This window comes from Falco cherrug, chromosome Z (genome assembly GCF_023634085.1).
Source record: "Falco cherrug isolate bFalChe1 chromosome Z, bFalChe1.pri, whole genome shotgun sequence".
In the NCBI taxonomy this organism is placed as follows: domain Eukaryota; kingdom Metazoa; phylum Chordata; class Aves; order Falconiformes; family Falconidae; genus Falco; species Falco cherrug.
Window position 1 is genome coordinate 11,013,398 of NC_073720.1, and position 27,108 is coordinate 11,040,505.

Here is a 27,108-nt window from a genome sequence, read left to right on the forward strand (position 1 = left end):
CCCCTGCATCTTCCCCCCAGCTCATCCTGGGGTATTTTGGCATCCATCCACACCATCAGACCACATTCTTTCTGTGTATCGCCTCCCCAGGTCCTAACATTGATCCCCACCAGCTTTTCCCCCTTAACCATGGGGATGAAGGTGGCTCATGGAGAAGCAATGTGGGTAAATAGATGCATGAGGCAGCACGATGCTGAGCACCTCATGTTCTCTCCGAGGCTCCCCAGAGTCCAGTCTTGTAGAGGGAAAAGGGAACAGCCAAACTGTGACTACAGGACAGTAGCAGGGAGCAGACAGCAGCACACAGACAGGGGCTCATCTGGAAGTGGACAAGCAAGAGGACAGATGGGCTGGGTGCAGACTGGATCTCCTCTTTCCAGCAGCTGGAAAAGCTGGTGGGGTGTATTGTTCACTCAGGACTGTATGTCCAACATACCTGGGGCTGCCATGGCTCAGCCTAGCAGATGCTGGGACATGGCAGTGAGGCAGGGCTGCGTCAGACACAGATGAGGATGAGGAGGAAGCAGCCCTCAGCTCTGCACCAGGCCAGGGCCCTGGATGGAGCTAAAACCACCCTGAGCAGCAGAATGTGCTCATGCCCCAGGAGGGGATGCCTGGTCAGGCTGGAGTGGGAGGTCAGTCTGTATTTGCAGCTGGGCAAAGGAGAGGTGCCTCCTACCCACACAGACCAGTGCCTGGCCCTGCCCCAGCTGGGATTTTGTCTACCAAGTGCATCCAGACACACCTCGACTTCAGACTCCCAGGTCCTGTGGAGCAGCAGAGCTGAAGTTAAATTCATTAGGTAAATCCTGCTCCAGGCTCTTGTACTGGGGGATTTTTGGGTGCCACAAAAGCTGCTAGGGAGAGCAAAGCCAGCCGTTGCAACCTGATGGTGCACACAAAGCTGCTCAGTAATTATGCCCTGCAAGAGCTCTGTACTCAGGCCCTGGGATGGGAGGGAAACACTCAAAGCAAGCAGAGTGCCACAGCCGCAAGGCACACAGCCAGCATCCACAGCATCTTAACCTACTTCAGTTTTGTTACCACGTGGCTGCTGATGGGGCCCAAAGGAGGGGCTGCATCCATGCTGGGCACCATCTGGCAGCTCCTACTCAGGGCACCCTGGCCACTGAGGGCAGGGGGAAAGCCAGGACCTGCCATTCCCATCCCTGTCACTATCACAGTTGCCAAGATATCATGGCAGGGTGAATGTGAGAAGCAGGAGCCACAGAGCAGCCACCACCCCTTCAGCAGTTTGCAATGGCATTGGCACTGCAGCCCCCTGCTCCCACCTGGCAGGGGACCATTGGTGGGGGACACGAATGGGAGCGGGAAAGTGTCAGAGCAGCCTAGGGTGAGGGGCTGCTCCAGGAAAACAGCCCCACCAAAGGCAGCTAGTTGAACCCTTTGGGATGGGGGGCACAGGGTTGCAGCCCCACTCCACCAGCAGGCTCTGGCTGCAGGGAGCCAGCAGCTATGGGGACCGATGGCTGAGCTGCTGGGGTGCGGCATCACCAGAGGACAGCTGCATCGATGGCCAGGGGTGTGACAGGCGGTGTCAGTGATCTGACCTCAGTAGTGGGACTGTGACAGACAGCCATCAGCATCATGCACAGTATCTGTGTTGATGACCAGGGGTGTGATGGACAGCCACTTGATGAGCCAGTGTAAATGCCCAGGGGCAGTGATGGAGAGCCATCGGTGGGCATGATGGACAGCTGTCGGTGGACATGAAGGACAGCCATCAGCAGGTGGCCTTGGGAGGTGCTGTCTGCACTCAGCATCAGGATATGTCCCGCTTGGATGCCAGTGGAGACAGGATCATGTCTGCAGCTCGGATCAGGTCTGTGGGTGAGATCCTGAGCCCCTTCCCTTATGTAGAGCGCACACAGGTGGAGGGCATGGCCTGGGACAGCTGGAAGGAACAAGGCATCGTTCCCCTCATTCACAGGCTTGTTCTTGCACCACTTGTTCCCTATGACAGGAGATGCTGTGCCATTCCCTGCCTGCAGTCTTACATGGCAGCCCATCAGGCAGCCAGTTTTTATCCCATTTCATGCTGATTTTGACATCACCCTCCCCTCCTGAACCAGCTGCCGCGAGGTGTGCTGATGCCTCTCTGAACCCTCCCCACAGCGCATCAACACTATTATCTCCATCAGCCAAACTTGTAATCTACTGAAAAAAGATACCTCGCTATTTTGACAAGTTCTCTTCTCCATCACCCCCCGCTGGCTGGCACGAATGCTGGCTTATGCAGGCGCCCTGCTGCTGCTGCTCCTACTTCTTGGCAGGAGCCAAGTTTGGGTCACCCCAATCAAAGAGCAAACCCTCCACCCTGTGCCCCCCCCCCCCCCCCCCCGGGTGCTGGCAGCTTCAGGACTGGGGGCCAGGCAGGAGCGGGGATGAGCCGGGGCGGCACAAGGTGGTGTTCCCAGGCGGCAGGCTCCAGATGGTGAGCCCACACGCCGTGTCGTTGCAGCAGCCAGTTACCTACACGCGGGCGTCATGCGAGATTTTGAAGTCGGGGAGGGGGGGTGGGGGGAGCTGACGAAAATGTTCATTCCTGCTGCAGCTCAGCTCTCACCTCCGCCCCTGCAGCCCTCCTCCAGCAGCCCAGTGCTGCTGGCTCTGCCAAGAGCTTTCTCAGCCCATTGCTGTCTGGCCACACCAACAGGCACCCAAGCCACGCTATGGCTTTTTAGAGAGGGCAAGAGACCAAATCTTCCTTCTCCCCAGGAGGTGTGAGAGAATCCTACATCTTGCATGGCGGGGAGGCTTGCTGGATGCCCCTTGCAGAAGTGGATCTGGACTGTAGCTCTCCATTGGTGGGACACTGCACCCACCGGCTGTGCCCTGGTGCATCCAAGGGCTGACAAGGAGATGCCATTCCCCAAGCTCAGCCAGCCCTGTCCACTGAGCCTTGCTGCAGGGGTACAGCCTGGCCGTGATACAGAAGGAACTACAGACCACAGGGGCAGACAGCAGCAGGAGCCCCAGGCCCCTCCACAGCTTGAGCAGGAGAAGAGCTAGGCCTTCTCCTCGCCTTTACTTTTCCAGGAGATGCTGCATTCTGCCACTGGCCCATTGGGGCAGGGCTCTCCCCACAGAGGCACTTAAAGCTTTCACGGATTGCTAGCACACTCCTTCTTCACCGCTTCCCCCTTTCCCCAGTCCTCTGGGGCCAGGGTTTGTCTGTAGAGATGTTTTCCTCTGTCATTATTTACAGCTGGCCTCCTCTTTCTCCACCCCATATGCATCCAAGCACCTTTTGACCATGCTCCCTGGACAAATAATGCAAAATGTAATTCATCCTAAAAGGAAGCACCCCTGGGGGGAAGACAAAGCACAGAGAGGCAGCCCAGGCTAGGGCAGGGTGACTGGAGGCTCCATGCAAGGCTCCTGAAGCCAATGGAGTGAAGTAAGACAGGACCTGACAGCCACAAGCAGAAAGCAGATAAATCCTGTCTGCAGCCTGGCTTTGCACATCTCCAGCTGGCGCGGAAGGGAACCACGGACCAGCTCATGTCCCAGCGCTGCACCCAGATGCTGCCTTTCCCAGCCCCTGGCTTTGCTTGCAGGTGACATGAGCTGCCAACAGTCTCAGCTCACTCCTGGCTAAAAACGTGTGGGAGTAGGAAGGGTAATGGAAGTACTGTGGGACCAGTGTCAGTGCCTGCAGGTCTAGGGAGGGCTGGCACAAGGCAAGGAGCAGCAGTCAGAGCTCAGGGACCAGCCTGGTACCAGTGTGTGGCACCGGCTGGAGAAAAACTGCCCCAAATACAGCACTGGTAGCAGCGCTCTGAGACTGCCCTGCCCCAGCTGCTTGCTCCTTGGAGGGCAGGGCATTGCAGAGGCATTGGATGCAGGGTCCAGCACAGGCTTTTTCAGAGGTGGAGAAGACCTCAGAGATGGTGCTTCTGAGCTCCCAGGTGCCAACAAGCTTCAGCCATCCAACAGTCCTTCATCCCATGGCTTCCACCCCACTGTCTGCATGGGAAAGGTGAGATCCCCTCACGGCTGCCGCTCACTGATCTACCAAGGCATCCTGATCGCCTCTGCAGACACATGCATCATTGCACACATGCAAACATGTCCACTCCTCCATGGGGCTGGCGGGTCTGCATGGAGCCAGCCAGGCCCTGCTCCACGGAGGGCCAGGATGTCAGGCTGGGATGTGGGATTCCCACCTCAGCAGCATCCTGAGGACAGCAGTGCAGTGGGGCTTTGAGCAGAGCATCCCTGTCTCCTAGCTAGAAGAGGGCTTGCTGTATCCAGCCTGGCCAAGGGGCAAGGCATCCTGGCAGCCATCCCCACTGCCCAGGCCCCTTTGCTGTGACCTTCAGCACTAATCCCAGGCCTGGCTGGAAGCTGGTCCTAGGAGGTCTCAGAGCCTCTTGCACCCTAAATCATTCCCAGGTACGGCTGGCAGCTCTTGAACGGGAAAGCACAATGCCCTCAGCCAGCTGTACCCCATCCCAGAAGGGTGTCAGGGGGCTGATTGACCATCTCCACTAGGCCAATGTGAGGCAGCTGTGGATGCACATGGAGAAGATATGCCACCTTCAGAAGCACTGCATCAGGGCTGCACCCACCTCTCCAGCCCAGCACCAATTCCCTTGCACCCTCTGTGAACTGCTGGCCCCACTGCAGAGCTGTGGTGTGCACCCAGGTGATGTCCAGTCCTGGGGACCGGGGGAACCGAAACCCCTGGTGCTGCATTGCACCGGGGAGTCGAACCACGGTGCGGGAAGGACAGCCTGCCTGCAACACTGACCGGCATGTATGAGGTTAAAGCAGTTGCAGGTAGCCTGTGGTGGGGGCGCCGGGTCCAGGGAAGACCCCGCGGCAGGGCAGGGAACACCTTCACTCGTCTCCTAGTCCTTCAGGTTGTCTCAAAGAAAGGCAGTTCAGCCCCAGGGACCAGGGGAGACGCAGGGAAAAGCTGTTGTTGGTATCTCCCGGCCAACGTCAGCGTGGTTAAAAAAAAATGCTTCGTGTCTCAGAGAGCTGTTGAACACAGCCCAGGCAGCAATTGGTACAGGGACAGCAAACCGGGCTGCATCTGCTCAGCCCCTGTCACAAGCTCCCTGCGCCTCCCGTGTGCGCGCGTGCGCGTGCGCCTGTCTGTCTGTGTGTGTCTGTGTGTGTGTGTGTCTGTGTGTGTCTGTGTGTGTGTGTGTGTGTGTGTGTGTGCGCGCGCACAGGCATCCGCTCCCAGCATCTCGCTGTCTCCTGCATCCTTCGGCAGCAAGTGCAGGGGCTCTGGCTCCCCGGGTGCCAGCCTCACCGCTCCGTCCCCTGGCCGGGATTTGCACGCAGGGCACGGGATGCGGTGAGCACCCACAGCTGGAGAGGGGGGTCGCGGCCAGAGGCGGTGGCAATGGACATCGTGTGGACTGCTCTCTAGGGCTCGTGCGCCCCGGACGGACCCTGACCCTGGTAAGTGGCTTTTTTGCCGCCGTTGGCTCTTTGCCCAGAGCATGGCACGGGCTGGACACATGTCGAGACACCCCATGGGTGTGTCCCTCTGCTGCCCCCGAGGTCCTGGTGCCAGAGAAGGTGACCAGGGCTCCTGGGATGGGGTGCCTGGGAAGTGGGGGTGTGGATGGGGTGGGAGGATCCTGCCCAGGTGTCAGGATCCTTATGTGGGTGCTGGGGAGAGGGGCTGGGGACAGAGACGAGGAGGACAAGTGGGAAGCTGGGCAGGAGCCGTGTCTGCTGCAGGGGTAGGGACTCTGCTGTCACAGCATTTTCATCCCCCTTTGGGAGACTGAAACGTGCGACACACCTATAAAATCTGCCATGGCATGACAGGACTGGCAGCCTGATCCAGCACGGAATGCAGCCACCAATTTGGCATCCCCAGGAGGGGAACACAGCAGAGCTGGGGTTCCAGCCACCCCTGCAGACCTCCCCACCACGCTCTTGCAGCCCTGCAGAGCGTGGGGAGGGTACCATCATCTGCAGATCCCCTTGCCCCATGGCAACCGGGTCACCTCACAGCAGCAGCCCTAGCAGTGCCACAGTCCCAGCATGTGACATTTGCCAGGGAAAGGGGACAAGGTGGTTCTGCCAGACCCCTCTGGATACCCTCGGCCAGCTCAAAGAGGTGGGATGTGGCATTCCCCAAGCACAGCCTGCTGCCTGCGCTGCCCGGTCCCCCTCACCCCAGGCAGGCAGCAGCTGGCAGTGTGTGCAGGGCTGTGCCAGAGCCATGGCAGCTCCTCCCAGCCCTGCTCAGTGCCCTTCAGACCAAGCCATGGGCCCAGGTTGCCAGGGGCCCCAGGGTGTTCTCCCCATCGATACCCCATCTCTCTGCCCTCAGGTCCATAATGCTGCTCCCAGGAAGGCACAGCACTGGTGGGTAAAAACACGAGGAGCCTGGCAAGGGCAGGGAGGAGTCCTGGCCCACGAGGAGCCTGAGGGGACCAGGCATGTCCTTCCCCATCAGTGGGGAGCTTGGGAGGGGGTCCTGCCCCTGGCACACCCCTGCTGCATCCCCTTGAAGGTGTGTGCAAGGGGTGCCACGGACACTGCTCATGGCACACACAAGCCCAAGCGCCCGCTGGCCCTTGGTTTGCTGGCAGAGCTTTGCACTGGGGATGCACCATGGGGCAGGGGGGCTGAGCACGAGGCAGGCAGAGAGGCAATGGCCAGCCTTATGGACCCTGTGGCTCCACAGACCCAGCTCCTCATGCCACCACTAGGTACTGCAACAGGCCACCCTGCAGCCATGGCCACTGAAACACACCCATCCCAAATGCCCAGCTGCCACAGACATCACCCACTCTCACAGCTGCTGCAACATCCCTGCACCCAAAGCCACCACCCACGCTGTGCCCACAGCTGCTGCAACACCCCCAACCTGCACACTCCCCACGAGGCCATAACACCTGCCCCACGCTGCCAGCCATACCATAGCACATCCACCCCATAACACACCCACCCCGCACTGCTCCCTGCTGCATCCATCCTGTGCTCCCAGCCACCACAATGCCCCCACTGTGCTGTGATGCACCCACCCACACATCACCTGCCACCCCACAGCCACCACTGCCCTCATAGCTAAACCTGGCACCCCATAACCCCAGCACAAGCAATGGGTGCTCCCTGCTCCTGCTGCCATGGGAGGGAGGAGAGTTTGGAGACATGAAAGGACCACTGGGTCTGTTTGCATCAGGATGCTCTGACCTGCTTCCTTCTCCCGGAGTGCCTCTGTGCTGGCCGTCAGCCCTGTCTCACCAGTGCCCTGTCCTCAGCTAAAATGGGCTGATCCTCACTCCAGCTGAACCAGCCTTGCCTCTGTGCCTCAGTTTCCCCACACACAGAGCTGTGTGGGGCTGGGAAAGATGGGTGCTAGGAGATGAAGTGCTTTCTGGCTCAGCATTTTGCTGCAGGGATGAAGTAGCAAGGCATAAATCCCCACCAGAAGAGCCACAGGGACAGGGCAGGGGTGCAGGGAGCTGGGAGCAAGGGAAGTGAAGGGGGTGGGAACATGCCCAGCACCTGCAGCAACAGCCCCTGGTGCCAGTGGGGCTCAGTGGAGCCGGGTGTTTGCAGGCAGCTCCAGCCCATGCCCAGATTTATCTCCTCTATGGGGGTGACCTAAAAATAGACCCCGCCAGCAAAGTGAGCTGGTCGGTGGCACAAGATCCCCAGCTCCAGGTGCCTCAAGGGCTGGGCACAAATACCAGCAAAGACACCTTCCCTCAGAGACATATGGAGGAAGCAGCGGCTGCTCAGGTAGCTGGACTGCTATGGGGTGAGGGTGTCTGTGGTCCCCCCTCCCCAAATCCAGGCAGGACCAAACCTGGCAGGACCCTGATCCAGGCAAGGCTGTGTGGAGGTGATGTCCCACCCCACACAGCCAATGGGTCAGGCAGGGCATGGCGGAAAGAGATTGCAGAGCCGGTCTGGGGTGTCTGGGGAGCACTGAGGCCTGTGGAAAGGCAGCAGGGTCTAGAGATGGGGCTTGGGGTGAAGCCATTCAGCCCCTGGACATGCAGGCAGGTCCAGCTGTGCAGCCTTAGCTGGGACAGGGAGGCCAACAGGGCTGAGAACAGACACAAGTTGTGACAGGAGTGATGCCCTCCAGACTCCAGGCATGCAGCAGCCAGTGGCACTGACTGTGGCAGGAGACAGTGGGGTGGCCTTGGGAGAGGACAGGAAACACAGAGATGGGCTAGAATCTCCCAGCAGCAGCACAGGACAGGGGGATGACCACACCATGAACACACAGGGCAACCTCGTTTCTGGGGGATTACAGCAGCCCCATACACCAGTCACCCCACTGCTGCCCAGGCTGCCGGGCCACACTGCAGGGTGGCTGGGGATGGGCCACCCAGAGCCCCAACAGCACTGCAGGAGATGCTGCCAGCACACTGGGGATCAGGAGGACCAGAGCAGCTACTGGGAGCACTAGTGTGTTGAGAGCTGGAGCCCACACCCCTCTTTTTCACTCTTCTCTTTGAGCCCAGCCTCTCTGCACCCTCTCATCCTTGCACAGGATGAGGCCAGGATCTGGCCAATGGTTGGTGATGCAGGAACCTGCAAAGGCAGCCCCTGGAGGGAATTTCCCTGCGGTGCCCCCAGCTCTCTGGCTTGCAGGCACAGCCGCAATGCTGCCCAGCAGCAGAACTGATCCTGCCCATGGCTGGTGTGATCCTGAGATGTGCGGGCAGGGTGTAGCAGCACAGCAAGGAGGCAGAGACCCTCAGGTGTCTTCCCTCCCACTGGCACAGCTGCAGGGATGCTGTTGCTGTGGCTTGGGCACTTGCCTCCAGCTTTTCCCCACTCCCACCTTTGCAAACCCCCAGGAGCTGCAGCATGCCAGGCACCAGCCCCAAACCAGGCACAGGGACCAACAGCTGTAAATACCCACACATGTGCACACTGATGGGACCCACACACAGGGGACAGGGCTCACATGTGTTGCACACCCAGCTCTGTGCGTGGGAATCTGCACGCAGATGGTCCCATGGTGTTGGTGGGGAGGCTGGGAAATCACATGCGTGTGTGCGTGGTGGTGTTTGGGTGCTGCCTGCCAGCATGCACTGCTCAGCACCGCTGATGTGATACAGCTGTAACTACCCTGCCCAGGATCCCTGCCACAGCAGCGCCCACAGTGCTGTGTCCTCCCACAGCTGTGAGGTCCCAGTGTGTGCTCACGTGCTGCTAATTATCCCGCTACCTGGGGACTTCCCTGCTGAGGCTGATGGAGCAGGAGATGGCTGCTCCGATGTCTCCCTGCTTGCAAAGGCAGTGAGTGCTCCCTCCTGGTCCCTGAGCATGATCTGGGAACACCTCTTTGCTGCAGCATATTCATAATGCAACCCCAGCAGGGCACAGGCACACTGCTGGGACCCACACAGGGTGATACTGTGCCCCACGTCACTGGAGACCAAATCCTCCTTCTCCCCAGCTTCAGCCCACCCCCAACTGAGACAGGGCCTGACCTGCTATGCTGGTGCTGTTACCCTCCTTGTTTTACCCTAAGATGATCTTCCCTTAGTTCTGCAGCCAAACCCCCTTCTCAGGACCCATGTGCCCTATATCCATGAACTGCTCCCCTTCCCTCCTGCTTCCTCACAACCCTCCCACGGCTGGCCCAGCCTCACCTCACGGCTCCCTGCAGGATGCAGAATGCCTAGCGGTCAGGCAGCAGCAAACACACACATGCACACAAGCATGTGAGCCCAGGAGAGGCTGGGGGGTGAAGACGAATTTTGCGAAAGTCAAAGACCCAGCACCAGCTCTGATATGCCCTAGCCCTGGGCAGAGCTGCTGGGAGGACACTTCTCACACTTGGATGGCCAAAGAGGCTTTCTCCGAGGCAGAAAGGAGATGCACACAAGGGGCTAGGTTACAGCTGGTTCCAGTCCCTCTGGGATTTACCGGTCTGGTGTGGGAAGGGCTTGGATGTGTTTCTTGTTAAGCTGGAGTCTACAGAGCAAGGATGGGGGAGCAGGGTGAACCCAAACCAGCTCCCTGCTTGCTGTCCTGCTCCCCCACCAACACAAACCCCCCATGGCCAGATTTCCACATGGCTTCAGGTCCACCTCCCCATGGCCACCATGGATGATCCCAGTGCCAGCTTGCCAAGGAACCCCCATTTCTCCCAGCCCTGAGCTGCTCCCCACATAGCCAGGGAAAAGCCACTGGGACACCATTTTGGGACCAGGGACATGGTGCAGGGGTTGGACCAGCATTGCACCCTGAGGCCTTAGTACTGAGCACCTCCCTTCCCCCCACAGAGCCATGGGGGTGCTGATGTCCAGGCGGCAGACGGTGGAGAAGGTGCAGAAGGTCAGCTTGGCCGTGTCAGCCTTTAAAGACGGGCTGCGGGAGCAGCCATCAACACGGCAGCGGACAGAGGCAGGGGCCACAAGCCGAGGGACACTGGAGCAAGCAGTGCAGGAGGGAGAGGAGGAGGCACTGGCAGGACCTTCCCAGCCGGAGGAGAGCAGCACCAGCAAGGCAGCCTGGGAACGGCTGCGGGATGGTCGGGGCGTGGAGCCAGAGGAGTTTGACCGGGCCAACAGGTTCACGCCACCCGCCTTCATCCGGCCCAAGCGGGAGCTGCACGATGATGAGCTCCCACACATCAGCCTGGAGCAAAGGGAGCAGGTGAGCAGACAGAGCACAGGGGTGTGGAGGGAGGGATGACCACAGGGCTGGAGATGCGCAGGGGAGAGCCCAGGGATATGCAAGCATCCCCAGTGCCCACCAGGCAGTGACAGCCTCCCCAGGCATGGCAAAACACCATGGAGGTGGCTCAGTGGAGCGGGGGCTGAGGGCTGGGCAGCTGGACGAGGAGGAGGGTGTGACTGGTTGGATGTGCCTTGGAGGGACCTGGTGATGTCTTGGAGAGGAGAGGTCACTGCTGGACACAGACAGCTCCAGCTTTGGGGAAGAGAGAAGGACAGTTCAATCTATGTTTTTTTTCAGCCTACAGCCAGCCAGCCTGTAATTCAAGCCATCCATCTGTATCCGCAACCCTTACAACCCAGCCCACCTACAACCCAACAGCTTACCCACCCATGTCCACAATACTGCAGCCCACCCATTCACATCCATGACCCTACCCAACCATCCACCAACCCCAACAAGCCTACACCCCAGCCCACCTACAGCTTTAAAGCTTAGCAGTCCACACCTACAACCAGCCAACCCACAGATCAGCACTTCCACCTGTCCACACTGCAACCCTAAAGACCAGCCAAACCCACAGCCTGGCCATCCACACCTACCACACTGCAACCCGGAGAACCTACGATGCCACAGCCCCACCAACCCCACAGCTGGACCTATCCACCCTCTATTTATCCCCACAAACCCATCCACCCTCCTCTAGCTGGATCAGCCAGGTCCTCTACATCCCCACCACCTATAACCTATGCCAGCCCCATGCAATCCCACCCTCCTGTCCCTTCTGCCCCCCAAAATGCATCCCCACCTGCAATGCATCACCCTGACACCCACCCTGAGAAGCCAGCCCCCTGCCCACGGTTGCCTGTCTAAGCATCTGCCCATCTCTCCCCAGGTCCTCAATGACGAGATGTGTGAGATCTGTGAGGTGTGGACGGCTGAGAGCCTCTTCCCCTGCCGCATCTGCAGCCGGGTGTACCACGACGGCTGCCTGCGCCGCATGGGCTACCTGCAGAACGACAGTGCTGTGGAAATGACGGAGACGGCACACACCGAGACAGGATGGAGCTGCTACTACTGCGTGAGTGCCTGGGATGGGGGACACCAGGCTTCTGCTGGGTGGTGGGTGCTCCCTGGGGAGCCATGCCCCTGCGTGGACATGAGCGAGTCCCACGTCACAGCCTGGTCCAGGGCGATGGGAGACCTGCTGCTCTCCAGCTCCTGCCGCCCACCTTGGCCTCATGAGGAGCCACCAGACAAGAGGGGACAGCGGCCCTTTGCCACCCCCCCACCCCTGCAGCCAGTCCCCCAGCACCTCACCCTGGCGGGGGACGTGAGACCACAGGATGTGCTGCTGGGTACAGGAGGGGCTATGGCAGAGCTGGAATGGCCAAAGTGCAAGGGCATGGAGCCATCCCACTGCCGCACCCCTGGGTGACACAGTGCACTGTCCCTCTTTGTGTGCCCACACCCACATACCTTCAAGGGGCCCTGGTGTTCTGGCATGGCCAGCTGTTCCCCCCACCCCGCAGCTTTTGCCCCATGGCTCTTCTCTTCCCCCCACACCAGGACAACCTCAATCTCCTGCTGACAGAGGAAGAGATGTACAGCCTCATGGAGACCCTGCAGCACTGCAAGATCATTCCAGGTGTGTAACCTCCCCACAGCAGGTCCAGATGGTTAGGGGAAGTTGTTGGGGTGGCAGGTCCCCTCTCCCCAGGTGCCCTACCGCCGATCTACCCCCCACAGAGACCTGCCTGACCCTGGACGACTTTCTGCACTACAAACACCTCGTGCACAAGCAGCAGTTTGAGCAGCCCATGGCCGAGGCACAGGAGGAGCAGGCGGCCCTGCAGTTCTCTGCCCTGGACCCTGACAAGAAGGGGCACATCGAGTGGCACGACTTCCTCTCCCATGAGTCCATCCAGTTGCTGCAGAAACTACGGCCACAGGTACGACTGCGGCACCCAGGGCTGGCTCCTACAGCTAGCACCCATGGCTGTGGCACCTAGGTCCCACTGCCATGGCCAGCACCCATGGCCATGGCACCCCAGGCTGGCTCCGACAGCCAGCACCCACAACCATGGCACCCAGAGCCAGCTCCTGTGACCAGCACCCGTGGCTGCAGCGCACCGGGCTGGCTCCTAGCACCCATGGCTTTGACACCTGCAGCTGGCTCCCATGGCCAGCACCCCATGGCTGTGGCACCAGGGCAGGAGACCCCACAGCATTGGGCGAGGTGGGGGTTCCCATGGGGCAAGCACTCCCCCTTACCCTCTCTGCCCCCCCAGAATGCCCTGCTGCGGCTGCTGACAGTCAAGGAGCGGGAGAGGGCACGAGCAGCCTTCTTGGCCCTGGACCAGGACAGCGATGGCTTCATCAGGGAAGGAGAGTGCCGCCGGGCCCGGCACACCTGGTTCCGAAAGCATCAAAAGGAGACACCATCCTGCAATGTCAGGTATGGGGACTCCCGCCCTCCGGTGGGGGTGACATCCCTGCTGGGGCTCCAGCTGCAGTCCCACCACCCACCTAAGTGGCTCTGCACACAAATGGGTGCCCCCCCCCCCCCCCCCCCCAGCCCTTCCTGCCACGTCCCCCTCCATGGGCCCGCAGCCCTGCCCTGGGCCTGCACACCCTCTTCCCCCCAGCCACCACCACCGGGTGCAAGGAGCAAAGGGTTCCCTCCTCCCCCCAACAGCATCAGCCATGTAGGGCCCATGTCGGAGAGCAGCCCTGCCAGCAGCGGCAGCAGCAAGAGCCAGAAGACCCCGCCAGCCACGGAGCAGGAGGAAGGCAGGTGAGGCAGGGGAGGTCTAGGGGGGTGGGGGACACCGCCATTTTGGAGGAGACACTGGGGGAGCAGCGATGTCATGGCAGATGGTGAGCCCGTCTCTGCCTGCAGGCGCGTCGACTGGCCCAGCTTCCTGCAGGAGAACGTCGCCTACATCCTGGCCGCCCGCCCCAACAGCTCCGCCCTCCACCTGCAGCCCCCGGCCTAGCCCCCGGCAGCGCCATCTTGGGCAGCGAGGCCTCTCCCGCCACGGAGACCTGCCCCGCCCTCCCCTGTGGGCGGAGCCGGCCACCGATTGGCTGGTGGGGAAGTGGCCATGCTGCTCCCTCCCCCTGCCTCCACTGTGGGTTGGTTGTGAAGAGGATGGGTGCCAAGCTCTGATTGGCTGAGGGAAGGGGTGTCTCTGATTGGTGGGGAGGATGCGGGGAGGGGGCAGCACGGCCTGTTGCCCCCACAGTGCCCCCCCCCACGGCGCCCCCTGCCCGCCAGCGCCTGCCGCCACCCAGCACCTGCCCCCAGGGACCCGCAGGCAGAGCGGGGCTGGTCCCGGAGGAGCAGTGGGACTTGCTGTGGTCCCGGAGCCAGGTCTGGGTAGTCACAGGGTGACAGCAGAGCCCAGAGCAGCCATGCGGCCCAGCCACCACAGGGCAGCACGGCCGGGCAGCGTGGGCCCCTGCACGCTGCCGGCAGCAGCACCCGGGGGTCTGCAGCAAGCACCAGCTCAGCTCATTGGCATGGGGAGTCCTGAGGGGGAGGACGTGGCTGACCACCGCTTGGCCTCTTTCACAGCCCTGCCAGGCTCCAACAGGAGCTGGAGTCCTGTGGGTCCATCCTTGCACCCACAGCTCGTGGCTGTGTCGGAGAGAGTGCTTCCCGGTATGGCTCAACCCTGCCCTGCCGGGGACCAACTGTTTAATGCCAACAGCAACGGTGTAGGAAGGAACATTGGGAACAGAAAACACCAGGGGCATGGGAGGGCAAGGCTGGGTGCAGAGGAGCACTCCCCTGTGTCCCTCACCCCCTCCTGTCCCCCTGGTCCCATGGGATGCTGCAGGGATGAGGTACTTCGCTGGGCGGGGTTGATGCCCAAGGGCCCTGTGGTGGATGGATGTGCTCAGCATGCAGGCAAAGGAGCAGAGACCCCTGGAAACCTTGCCCTGCACATGCCAGGGGTCAGGATGCCCAGGTCCCATGGCAGCCCCGGCAGCTGCCCCATGCCCCTTCAGCCACTTCCCCACAGTGCCCTCAGCCTCTCCCCACCTGGTGTGCCCTGGCTCAGCCGGGGTGCCCCGGGGTATGCACAGACCAGGGGTGCACCTGCAACAGCCTGGTCACTCCCTCACCTCCACCCCTGATGCGATGGGGCACTGTCCTGCTCGTCCCCCCTTCCCCAGCCAGGGCACAGGTCCCCTTTCTAGGGACTCTCCCCACATGTCACCACGCCGGTGACATGACATCTTCCTCTATCATTCCGTCATTCCAGACCAATGGGGATATTTTGGATGCTAGGTCTGAGATGGGGCCACAGCCATGGCCATGGCAAGGAGGTGGCCGTGGGTGTGTGGGTCACAACACCCACCACTTTGTACTGTACTGAGAAGCATCCATTAAAAAGCTGTGTCCAACTAGCCTCCAGCCAGTGTACTTACGGGACCTCTGGCTTCTCCTCGGGGACTTCTGGGGACCCACAGCTTCCTGTTGTGTTTAACACCCTGCCCCAGCCACAGGTTCCTGTCCCACAAGATGGGCTTGGCCTCATATCCCAAAGGTGTCCCACAGCAGCAATGGGGGGAAGCCAGGGGTTGCACCCAGGACCCTGCAAATTTGGGATGCCACATGTCTTGCCAGGAGAGCAGACAGTGGGAATTGTGCCCAGCTGGCCCCACAACTTACCCAGCCCCTGCAGCAGGAGGGATGCCCATCCACTGGGACGAGTGTGCTCCTTGCCTGCAGAGGCACTGGAGGCTGCAAAAAGAACACTGGGCACGGGGGGCAGCTGGATGCTGGGGAACCGGCTGTTTGCAGCAGTGCTGGGAAACGCAAAATAACCCCACAGAGACACCAAGGGTCCCTAGAAGGCAGTGTCTAGAGAGTGATCCCCATGGCTGGAGCCTCCTGCAGTTCTAGCCACGTCCACGGAGCTCCCAGGGAAAGCTGCAGCTGTTGTTGGTGGCATATGGTCTGTGGGAACCAGGCTGCCAGCAAAGGGGGCTCACCTGCCCGGAGGGGGCTTCCCTTGCACAGTGCCTGTGCTGCAGCTGGGAGGGGAACAAGACCTGAGAAGTGGACCCAGGGGAGAATTAGGAGGGCAATGCTGCCCCAGCAGCATCCGTAGGACCACCAGTGACACAGAGCTTGTTGCTGAAAGTTGGACTTGGATATTTCAGCCCATTCCTATGGTTGCAGTGGGCTGCCATCGCATCCAGACCACAGTGGTGGCATCCAGTCAGCGCCCCAAGAAAATCCAGTGAGTGTTTCAGGCCCTGGAAGACAGATTAGCTGTAAAAGCTCCCAGGAGAGGCACCTGTCGCCTTAAGGAAGAGGATGGGCATGCAGAGGAAGATGGAGATGGCTGTGGTTTGTGTGCCTGAAGCTGGGACGCCACCGGTAGGCAATGTCATTGGGCTCGGCCTATGGAGGGAAGCCCCAGGGAAGCCATTGCCTGGGGAGGCAGTGATAATTGCTGCATTATTGCTCCAGCTGCTGGAGCTTAAGAGCAAGATGGGGCAGAGCACAGATCCTGGGGACCCTGGAGGTGAAGCACCTGCTGCCAGCACCCCAAACCCACACTCTGAGTACTCCACAGGATCCAAGCTGGGAAGGCAGAACCCTTCCAGACCCTGATCCAGCCCCACTCTGCATCCAGCCCATCCCCTGAAGACAAGGCACAGACAGCTTTCCCAGACCCAGCTACCCTGCCACCCCCTGAAGCAGCCTGGCAGCCCTGCCAGGGCATGCATTTGGCTAGTGTCCCCAAGGCTAACAAGGGCTGCAGGTGGCCAGACTGGCCTGCATCCTGCAGGGCTGTGCTGTCACAACCGTGGCACCAGATGCCCAGCACGCAGGCGCTGCTGCCACAGCTGCAAGGTCTTGGTGAGTGCCCGCCATGGGGCAGAGCGTGCCCCAGCCAGCTGTGTCTCCACACAGCAGCCTCAATGTCTGGGAAGAAGCAGGAGGCTGGTCGTGAATGGGCAAGGTGGTGCCATGGCATCTCTTAGCTGCCACCTGCTCCTTCAAGACTGATGACCTCAGAGATACTGTCCCCAGAAAGCCTCCATGGCCTGCCAACTGCCCTGCCAAATGCTGGTGCAAACCTCCCTGGATGCTGGTGCAAACTTTCCCCTGCACATATGAGCAAACCTCCTCACCACCTGAATGCTGGTGCAGATCTCCCCCCGAATCCTTGTGCAATCTTTTCACTAAATGCTGGTGCAAATGTCTCCCTGAATCCCAATGCAAACCTACCACTGCATGCTGGTGCAAACCTTTCCCTGAACAGAGGTGCAAATCTCCCCACCAAAAGTCCCAGAGGCCCCAGACCAAAAGGTCAGGATGCTGATGTGGGAGGTGTTTGTGTAACCCACACATCTGTTGTCCCCGGTCCATCACCCACCCCTGGGTGCCACACAGTGCGTGCTGTGGTCCCTGTGGGTCTGTTCCCCAGTGGGTGTCCCCAGCCCCAGGGCTCCAGCCCAGCATTACCCAGCCTGGGGCCAGGGGTAGCGTCATGGAGTCCTGGGGGGCAGCTCCAGCTCGTGTGTTATGGTTTGCAGCAGGCAGTGGTCAGAGCGTCAGCCACCCTTGACCCAGGTGGCCCTGCCACCTGCAAGAGGACTGGAGCACCTTGTGCTGCCTGTCCTGCCCGGCCCAGGGTGTCCCCCTGTCCCATGGGACCAGCAGTGCCCCACTCTGCCGGGGAGGTTGCACCCTCTGCTGGGATGCGTGGCCATTGCACAGGGCTGCCACTCACCCCCAAAACCGCTTGGCTTTGCACCCCAAGGTGCAGGATAGCACCCTCCTCCAAGCCTGGGCACTTCTGCATGTCCCCTGGGTTCCACTGGGCTTGGCCAACTGCCATCAGGTCTGGTGCATCCCAAAGGGAAAGTGACCACAGCGTGCCCAACATCAGAGCCAGCCTACCCTCAGGGATGCGTGCAGGGGGCTTTGCTGACACAGAGGGGATAGGGGTGACCCGATGGGCTGAGACACTGTCACCATAAGCCATGGCAGCTAGCCATCACTGGGGCAGGATGTCAGAGCCCCATCCCATCGCCGCCACAGGACCAGCAGGGACCACTGGCAGGAAAAGGGGGTTCTCTGGACAGCATGTGACAGTTACATCGGCAGCCAGAACTCCTGGAGGCAGTGCCACCCTGGTGGCCCCAACCATCCTTCCCCTCCTAGGCCAGGGCAGGAGTGACCACGAAGAGATGTGTCCCCACTGAGCAGCAACCCAGATGCGAGCAGGGTAAGGGAGCAGGGAAGCTGAGGGGATCCTGGCGCACAGAGCTGGGATGAGGAGGTTGGACCAGCCCGAAGTGACATCCCCACCGGAGCCAGGGTCTCTAGAGGGACCAGACCCCTTTGGGGAAACCTCCGGGTGGACCGGGGGGTGTGGGGGCGGGGCTGTAAGAAGCGTGTGTGTGTTCCCCCTCCCCTCCCCAGCAGAGGCGGCCACGGGGTGTCGCCCTGCACCGCGCCAGGAGCGGGCAGCGCCGCGCTGGGACCGGCACACTGCACAGCCGTACCGCGCTGCTGCACCGGGACGGGGACACGGCACAGCACGGCCAGTGGAGGACAAGAGCATGCTGCCAGACCATCCCGGTGGAGTGGAGGGGCTAGCAACACCGCACTGGCCGTGCCTTCATCCACACGCCCAGCTCCTGGTCCTACAGCCGTCACAGCACGCGGTGGGGAGGGATGCAGGGACCGATTTCAGTCCCCAGAAATAATTTTGTAGGGTGGTTTGTGACCCCCTTCTCCTCCAGCCCCAAACCCAGCTCTGACTCCAATCTCTGCCCCATAGCACCCTCCTCCTCCATGGTCATGTGCCCAAGACAGGTGAGTGGTGGGCCACAGACCCTGCATAAGGAGCTGGGACTCAGCCCAGGCAGCCCCAGGCTCCTGCAGTCTGGGGTGGGCTCCATCCTCTGCAGCACCCAGGAGCTGGGAGACACTGGGCCTTTGAGAAGAAGGACTGGCCCGGGGCTTCCTTAGCTCTAGCACTCCTTCCCCACGAGACACACAGGGAGCCAGAGCCCCCTCCTCTCCATGTCCCCTGGCAGGTACCCTGGGAACCCCCTCCTCTGCACAGAGCCACTGCATCCCATAAGAGCCACAGGGTCCATCCATACCCAGCACTGCCACAGGGCTGGGAAGGATGCTCAAGCAATGGAAATGCAGCCAGGTACTGGGTGTGGTGACAGGGGCAGCAACTGTGATGCCCACCAGCACCTGCTGGGACCAGCCACATGCTGTTTGGGTCCACAGGGCAGCCTGAAAAGAGTTATATGGGACCTGAGCAGGGAAATGGGGTGCCCTCCCCAGCACCTCCCCTAGCACACTGCCAGGAGCAGCAGAACAAGCTGCCTTAACAGGACACAACCCTGTGGGCACTTAAGCATGGAGATGATGTGTACCTCTCCTAGGAGGATGCACATGGCCTGAGCCACCCACGGGAGCCCACACAGGGGGCTGTGCACAGGTTCCCACCAGCACGCCGTGCTGCCAGCTCCCACCACCCCCACACCGCTGGCTCAGTGGCCCTGACAGGGCGCAGGGCTGCCAGACGCTGCCTCCTGTTCACAGCATGCTTGCCCCAGCTTGTCTCCCCGCAGCACGGCTATGCGCAGGGACCTGGGGTGCCTGCATGGTGAAAGCGGTGCAGAGGCATCCCCAGGGTGGGGGGAGGGGGGGTATGTGCTGGGCACAGTGAGGATCTTGCTCCAGGCAGCAGCTTTGTTGTGACTCATCCTGGCAACCCACACAGCACCCGGGCAGGGTGTCCAAGTCCTCTCCTGCCTCAGTGCAAGGCCATGCAGGAGCAACACATGAACATCACAAGTCCTCCATTCCTCCCTGCACCTATTGCCCTTGGCCTTGCAGTGGGACTGGGAGGTGGCACTGGGGTCGGTGGCCCAGCCCTAGGCTCCCATGTCCCACTGTTCCCCTCTCCACAGCAGCCTGCACCCCACTGGCCCCTAAGCAGCTGCTGCAGAGCATCAGGGCTTGCAGGGGGCAGGGGCATCAGCTGCTGAGTGAGTCAGGGAGGGAAACGGTTTGACGTATGGCAAAGGGCCTGACCTGCCTTCCCATTTTGGCTGCACAGATCCAAGCCCCGTGGCTAGCATCGGAGCAGGTGCTGACAGTCCCTCTGGTACCACAGTGGGCAGCTGTGCAGTGCCATGCATGTCCCTGCATGCCCCAGCAACCCTTCTCACACCATGCATATGCTTGTGCACCCCAACATCCCCTCTCCATCTGGGATGCGCCCCTGTACCTGAAAGCCAGCACAGGCAGTCCCCTCTGTGCCCCCCACCCCCATGTCAAGGCATGCAATGGGGACACCGGTAACAAGGCATCCATCCAGGACTCATCTGGGAGACCCATGGGGCCAAAGCATACCCTGGCTGGCCAGGGAAGAAGGCAGGCAGCCAGGGTACCTGGAAAGCAGGGATTTGGATCTGAGCCACCCCAGAAAGCCAGCACCATGCTCGGCACAGGCCAAGGTACCCAGCCTGCAGCCACTGGAGGGGACGTGGAGCCAGCCCATGCAGCATCAACTGGGCCACCGGCAGGCCAGGCAGGGGATAAGGGACTCTGGCAGCAGCAATGAGGGTGATAAAGGGGGAGGCACCTCGTGGTCGGCACGGGGCATCCCGGCAGCGAAACAATCCGGGGGCTGGAGTGACTGATCCGTGGGGAGCCGCACACAACTATATCTGTCTCGCTCGGCTGAGCGATGACTAAGGGAAGGACAGAGAGCAGTCTGCACACAGCCAGGCAGAAGAAGAATTATTTAGGCTGGAGCGTGGGGGTGGAGGGAGGGGGGGCTGGGCAGAGGGAAGGTGGAGGCTGGGTGGGATGCTCTGGCAGCACTTCCCCTCCTCACCGAAGGGACACTGGGTACCGGGATGGGGAGAAACAGCACAAGGGCAGGGGCACTGTGAGCTGCCATCTCACTTTTGGGGAGAAAATACTTTCAGCCAAGGTGGTGTGCTGCCCTGGCCCCAGCCCCACAGCCAGGCACTGGCTGGGAGACATGCCATTAGCACTGCAGGACAGCCAGCATCTCCCATGCACAGGAAAACACCCAGCAGCTGCCTGCGCAGGGCAGGGGCATGCACAGCCCCGTCCCTGCCCTCCCGAGATATGCCGACAGCCAGCGGGCTACGTCCAAGTGTTATTTCTGCTAGTCTCAGCGCCATGCTGCTCCCACACTGGGGCCACCCCATGCCTGTGGACAGCCTGCACCTCACTACCCCGCGCTGGCTGCTGGGGGACAGACAGGCACAGGCCTTGCAAAAATTTGCCTTGGTGACCAGAAAGTGAACTTTCAATGGCAGGAAGAAGGAGGTAGAAAAATGACCCCACTATGTGGCATCTCTCCTGAGCCCCAGCCTGGCACAGCTGTGCTCTCACATACACACCCAGCACACAACAAAAATCAAAGGCAGGAGGAGGGGATGCCGAGACCCAGGGGCTCAGCATCCTCTGGGACCAATTCCTTCCCCCTTGAAGGAAGGAAAACCAAAACATAAGCCATTCCCACAGCCAACAGGTACCAAACTTAACATCTGGCGTTACCCTGTGCTTTAGGAGCTGGCAGCAGGATGAAGAAGAGCAATTCAAGCAGTGGAGCGGCAGCTCCTGCTGATACCTCAGTTGGGCCACCCTGCTTCATTGACCTGCATGCTGCAACTCTTCTCCCCACTCTGCAAAGATTCTTGCAGTGTAACTGGGGCACAAACATCCCAACCCAGCTGGCATGTGGATTTGTGGGAGCCTGCAGGCTGCTCCATGCATGGGGAGTGGAGCCAAGGAACCTGCATGCCCTCCAGACCTTTTAGCCCAGGAGGGTGTTTGCAAGGGAAGCATCATTTCTAACTCAGAAAGGCCCTGAAACTTGTAGCCGGGAGGGCCTCAAGGGTCTCTGGCTCACTTAACAGTGCAGAATTGTGTGTTACAGTCAGGGATTGGGGATGAGGCTGGGATGAGCCTCACCAGCTGAACTGCTATTAGCTACAAGAGCAGGACCACAGTCCAGGATGGTACAGGAAATGAAATCAAGGAAGGGGCTATAACCCAGCATCATTTCATGCCCATACACTCAACAGTGCTTGTCAAATAATCCTGCCTTCTTTATTTGATGACCTTATAAATCCATTTGCTAAAACACCACCATGCACATACCAGGCTGCTTTCAGGTCATCCCTCCAGCACCCTGAGCACCAAGCAATGCTGGGGGAGCACCAGGCAATGTCAGGGGAGTACTGCAAGGCCAGTGACCTGCCAGGACCCAGCTCTGGGGAGCTCTACCCATCACACCGGCTCCCATGGTCAGTGACACCTTCATCGTCACCTAGCCCCCTCAGAGCTGGCCTGTGTCTAGCAAGTCCCTGGGCTGGCAGTGAGGTGGCATTCAGAGGCCACAGCATCACCCCAGCTTCATCTCCCATCTTCTCATCCTTAAAGCAACCTGACATCCTCTCCCAACACCCTCGGCGTAGCCTGGCAACGGCAGTACCAGCATGGAAACAGCTGTACTGGCATGGAAACGCAGTACCAGCATGGCAACGCAGTTGCTGGTGGAGAGACAAAAATGTCAGGCAGATCCCCCCTTGCTCTGGCTGTCCCTCTGCTTCCCAGAGCAGCAAAGCTGCCCCATCTCCCCTGGGTACCTCCAACGGGCTGTGGGGCACTAGGCACAATGGGCCCCATGAGCCTCACCACCTCCTCTCCCCATTGCCTGGCACTGCATGAGATGAGTTGCTGGGTCTCAGCCCAGGTCTCTCGTAGGTCCTGGCATCCAGGGAGCCATGGCAGCATGCTGATGTCCCTCGTGGGTCCCCTGCGGTGGGAGAACCACGCCCCTCCTTTACCTCTCCCAGTGCAAACCCCTGGTTTCAGAGGCATGAATTCGTAAGACCCAGGAAAATGGTTTCTCTGAGTTTTGGCTGCCAAGGGCTCTTTGCTGCAGCCAGTCCCTCTGCCTGCTGGAGCAGGTCTGCCGCTCAGGGCCAGCCCTCCCTGCAGCGGGGAGGAAAGGCACTGGCTTCCCTGGAAAGGGGGGACATTGGGGCTGCCCTCCTCACCCTGTTTGGCTGGGGGGATGTCTCCCCGGCAGCGAGCAGGGAGGGCAGCCCGAGCATCCCGCTTTGCTGGAGAAGGAGATCCGGTGGGGGCATCGGAAGTTACACAACGCTGCGCCAAGCAGACAAGGCAGCGAGTGCAGCGGGGGCGCGCACCAGCCCCCGGAGTGAATTCCCTGACGTGGCAAACATCTCCCAAAGCCCCCTTGACGCCCACCTGCACACGCAGGCAGGAGCCCACACGCATACGCAGGCAGGAGCCCACACACCGGCGCACGCCTGCCTCTAAAGGAAAAGCCTTAGCAGAGCCAGTGCTGAAATAGTGAATTGCCTCATTCATTCACCCTCTCCGGAAGCTCTGCCCGTACATGCAAACGCACACGCGGGGAGGCACGTGCGGCAGACTTTCGCCGACCCCTGCACCCTCCAGGAATCCCCCCCCACCCCCAGCCACCTTCTTCACCACCTGCTCCAAAATGCAAGCACAGTCCGCACCCTGTGTGTGTCCCTCCACATGACCCCCAGCTCTGCAAGTAGGGAACCCTGGTTCCCTACAGGTAGGGACCCACATTCACAGGGGGGTGGAGAGCCCCCCTTGCCACTTTTTGGTTCCAAATCTAGAGACTCTCATGTAGGAGATGCCCCCTTAGCACACACATAAGCACTCCCAGCTGCATTTGCCCCACCTTCTGCAAGGGATGCTGCTGCAGCAAAACCCCCTCACCATGGCCAGGTAGGTCACTCTATCCCCAAAAGCTTGAGAAGGAGCTCACAGGGCACAGCACATGCATGGCATGCAGGACATGTATGTGCATGGCATGCAATGTGTGAATGCCCAGCGACACATACAGGTGGGGTGTACAGACAGAAACCTCCACTTCTAAGCCAGAAGGTCTGGCGTGGCATTGACACCTGGAAAACAGTGTCCCGGGATACACAGGCTCACGGCACACACCTGCATGCAACCACAGGCAGATGCAACATGTGTCCGCACATGTGTGCACACACCCGGCACACTCCACAACACACAGCTCTGCAGACCCCGTTTGGGGGCTCAGCGCACACAGGGTGCACACAAGTAGAGCCAGGCAGCAGTGGGGCAGAGCGATGGCTGCAGCCTGCGCCCCGGCGTGACCCCGCTGTGCCGGCGCGTCCTTATGTAACTCCAGCCAAGTGTGGGACAAGCCACCACACCAAGCAGGGATATGGAGTGGTTTCAGCTCATTTCTTTTCCTGGAATAACTTCTTTTTTTAAGGCCCACGAGGTGCCCGAGAAAACATCCCATCTCCACCCCCCACCCCCTCACCCGCCAGCCTCCCAGCAGCACCAAGCTTCAGTGCAGCGGCAGCACCCGGCACCATGTGTGCAGCACCCACAAGTGCAGCATCATGCCCTGGCCAGGGACCCTTTCTTGACCTGCTGGGCAGGTAACAGGTCCTGGCATCCAGGATGGTCAGCTGTCATGATATCAGTACTATTCTCCCTCCCCTTGTACAGAAGGGCCATACTGATGCATCCACACATACCCCAGGACCTGCAGGATGCGTGCCAAGCTCAGCTCCCCTCTCTAATTGCTGCTGCAGACATGTGCCAACATCAGTGTTGGACAGCAAGGGTTTCTTGCAGTGAGGACTGCTGCCCACATTGGCATGACCCAGGGATGCAGGCTCCAGAGCACATGCCTTGAGGAAGCAAAAGCATCAGCACCTGCAGCCTAGAGTCTGTGCCGTGTCCCTACCCATCCCCTCAATGGCTGCTCTTCCCATTTGACTTTGAATATTCTTATTTTTCCTCAATCTTATCTAGAATTTGAGACCAGACACAAGGGCTTGTACCTGCCCAGATTGTTCCTTCACAAACACAGGTCATTCAAGACTGCTCCAGCCTGAACAACACTTTGTAAAGACAGTGGGCTGCCAAAGAGGAGCCCTGCCACCACCACAGTGTGTGTCACCTACCCTGGGTCAATCCAGGGGCCCACAGTGCTGCCCAGCCCCTCTCCCCAAGCCTGGCATGCTGAATGCTCTGTTTCTGTTCCTCCAGCAGCAGCAATTTCTCCTCCCCGCCTCCCTCCCACTCCTCACCCTCCTTTGGGTTGTACATTCACTGCTTCTGCCCTTACTGAAGGCTGAAGTAAAGCATGCAATTAGATGGGGGCTGTATTTTCTTCAGTGTCAATTCTTCCAGTCCCTTCTCATGTGGAGACACTGCTGCTTTCCTTATTTGCTCCCTGATTACGCAGCGCTGTAAGTTGTCCCTCTTCACTTGCTCTCTTACAGCACATTGGAGGGTGGGGGTTGTAAAGCATTGCTTTCACCTTAACCCACCACCACCCCTTACCAGGCTCAGATGTATTTGCTTTGCAATGGTCCTGCCAGAGACAACGGCAACCAGCTTTATCTTGGTGCCCTGCAGCAACTCTACGCACTGCGTGCCAAGTGAATCCTCTCTGCAAGCCCTACTGCAAGCAATGCGACATGGCTTTGGGAATTAGAGTCCCAATGGTCCAGAAGTGGCCCCGCAGCTGGCCAGCTGTGCAGTGCTTCCAGACACTTCCACATCCCCAGGGATCTGGCCTCTTTGGAGCCCTGGTGGCTCACGGGGCTGCTGGAAAGCATTGGTGGGTGCTGGGGAACAGCCAAACCTCCTGCCCTGTCTATTGGTCTGAGTTGAGAGGAAAGCATGGGGCTCGCTCTGCTCTTGGGCTGTCCTCTCAAGCCAGTGTTACAGAGGGGAATGTTGCAAGCATGGCCCCCAGCCCAAGCACTGCCACCAGACCCAAGCGATGCAGGTGGTGAGTAGGAGCCCCATTTCATCCTGAGCAAGCATGGGAGGAGCCGGACAGCAGATCAGCGAACGTCTTCAAGGCTGCCTTGGCAAGACCATTCTCCTATCCCCAAGGAGTAGGGCAATGGATCCAGAAAAAAAAACCCATGCACAGAGCAGCCGCTGCAGATATCCTCTGCCAGGCAGGGTAGTACGAGTGTGCCCAAATACCACAGTGACAGGCACCCAGGGAGACCACATTAAACAGAAATCTGCAAGGTCTGCCCTCTGGGACAGAGACACATGAAAAAGCTGCTTGTTTTGCAGATGGTGATCCATAATACACTGTCAAGCCACTTCATACACCACCAAACCCTGCCCCATCTCCCCGTACTCTGCCTCTGAGCAAGAAACAGTCAGAGAGAAAAAGTATCCTTGCTCCAGCCTCCACCCAGGGCACCAGATGTTCAACCAGTCCCTGCCAGCATCCCCAGCTCACTACCACGTCCCCTTCCACCGTTCCACCATCCTTCAACCTGGTGGAATAGTTAGTGTTTCAGGTTCCTGACGAAAAACTCCAGGCAAAGTTGTTCCCTGCCAGCAGCAGGTGAGTGACTTGGAGATCCACAAAACCACCACAGGACTGGCTCAGTGACATATGGCAGGGCCAAGGGCAGGCATGAGCCCGAGCTAAAATGCCCAGGGCCAGGTAGCCCCATGTGTCCCCATTTGCTCGCAAAGACGAGACAGGGGCACCTCAGCATCCTCCAGCACTTCAGAGAGTGTGCTTGGAAATCTTCCTCCTACTTCTTCTCCTTCTGTACAGGGATCTCTATGGCTTTATGCACCCACCATCCACAATCCCAGCGGACCAAGGAGATGGGATGCTCAGGAAGCAGCAAAATCAGAAGGGTTAGTAGTTAGGGGCTACGGGTAAGGAGGGGAGCAACCCAGCACTGCTACGGCACCACTGGAGTCTTATGCCCCCAGCATAACATCACCTGCACCCCTCTGAGGACCACCTGCCATCAGACCAGGGCAGTCACAGGGAAAGAGGTTTGGAAGGCAACAGAGAAAAGCAAGAGCAGAATAAATATAAGCTAGTCTGTTCTTTCAGAAAACTTGCAAAAAAACCCCAGGGTTTTTTTTATTATTATTATTTTTTTAGAAGTCACAGATTTGGTAGCACCATGGAGCTATCAAGCTTCCTACAGCAGTCAGCTGGGTACCACTTTTTGTCCTGATGAAGCCATTGCAACTTGCCACCTTCAGCTCATTTGGAAAATTAAGGATTAGATGCTAGGCAGATCTGCAAAAGGAAAAGCATATGGACACCCTCCTAATAGATGCAGCAGGGTTTGTCTCCAGCCCAGACACTACCCACCTCCAGCTGTGACCTTCAGAGGGCCAGCATCACTGCTGGGAACATCCATGGATGTCCCTGCCCTGGAAAGCAGGGACTCAGGATGTATTTCAAGGCCAAAATTCCCCAAATGATGGGGTGTCTGGAGAGGCTAGAAAAGCTCAGTGTGCTTGGCACCCAAATGCAGGCTAGAAATAACTTGGTTAAAATGTAACTTGGAGAGCGC

General features: G+C 59.6%; 1 protein-coding gene across 1 annotated transcript; it reads left to right on the forward strand.

The window, feature by feature from the left end:
• The first annotated feature begins 5,044 nt into the window (after nucleotides 1–5,044).
• PHF24 (PHD finger protein 24) lies at nucleotides 5,045–13,673 on the forward strand. The gene is made up of 8 exons (XM_055699310.1): nucleotides 5,045–5,442; nucleotides 10,257–10,629; nucleotides 11,546–11,731; nucleotides 12,220–12,298; nucleotides 12,400–12,602; nucleotides 12,942–13,108; nucleotides 13,349–13,447; nucleotides 13,553–13,673. Exons 2-8 carry the CDS (start codon nucleotides 10,261–10,263, stop codon nucleotides 13,647–13,649), a joined length of 1,200 nt encoding a protein of 399 aa, XP_055555285.1. The 5' UTR covers nucleotides 5,045–5,442; nucleotides 10,257–10,260; the 3' UTR covers nucleotides 13,650–13,673.
• The last annotated feature ends 13,435 nt before the right edge of the window (nucleotides 13,674–27,108 follow it).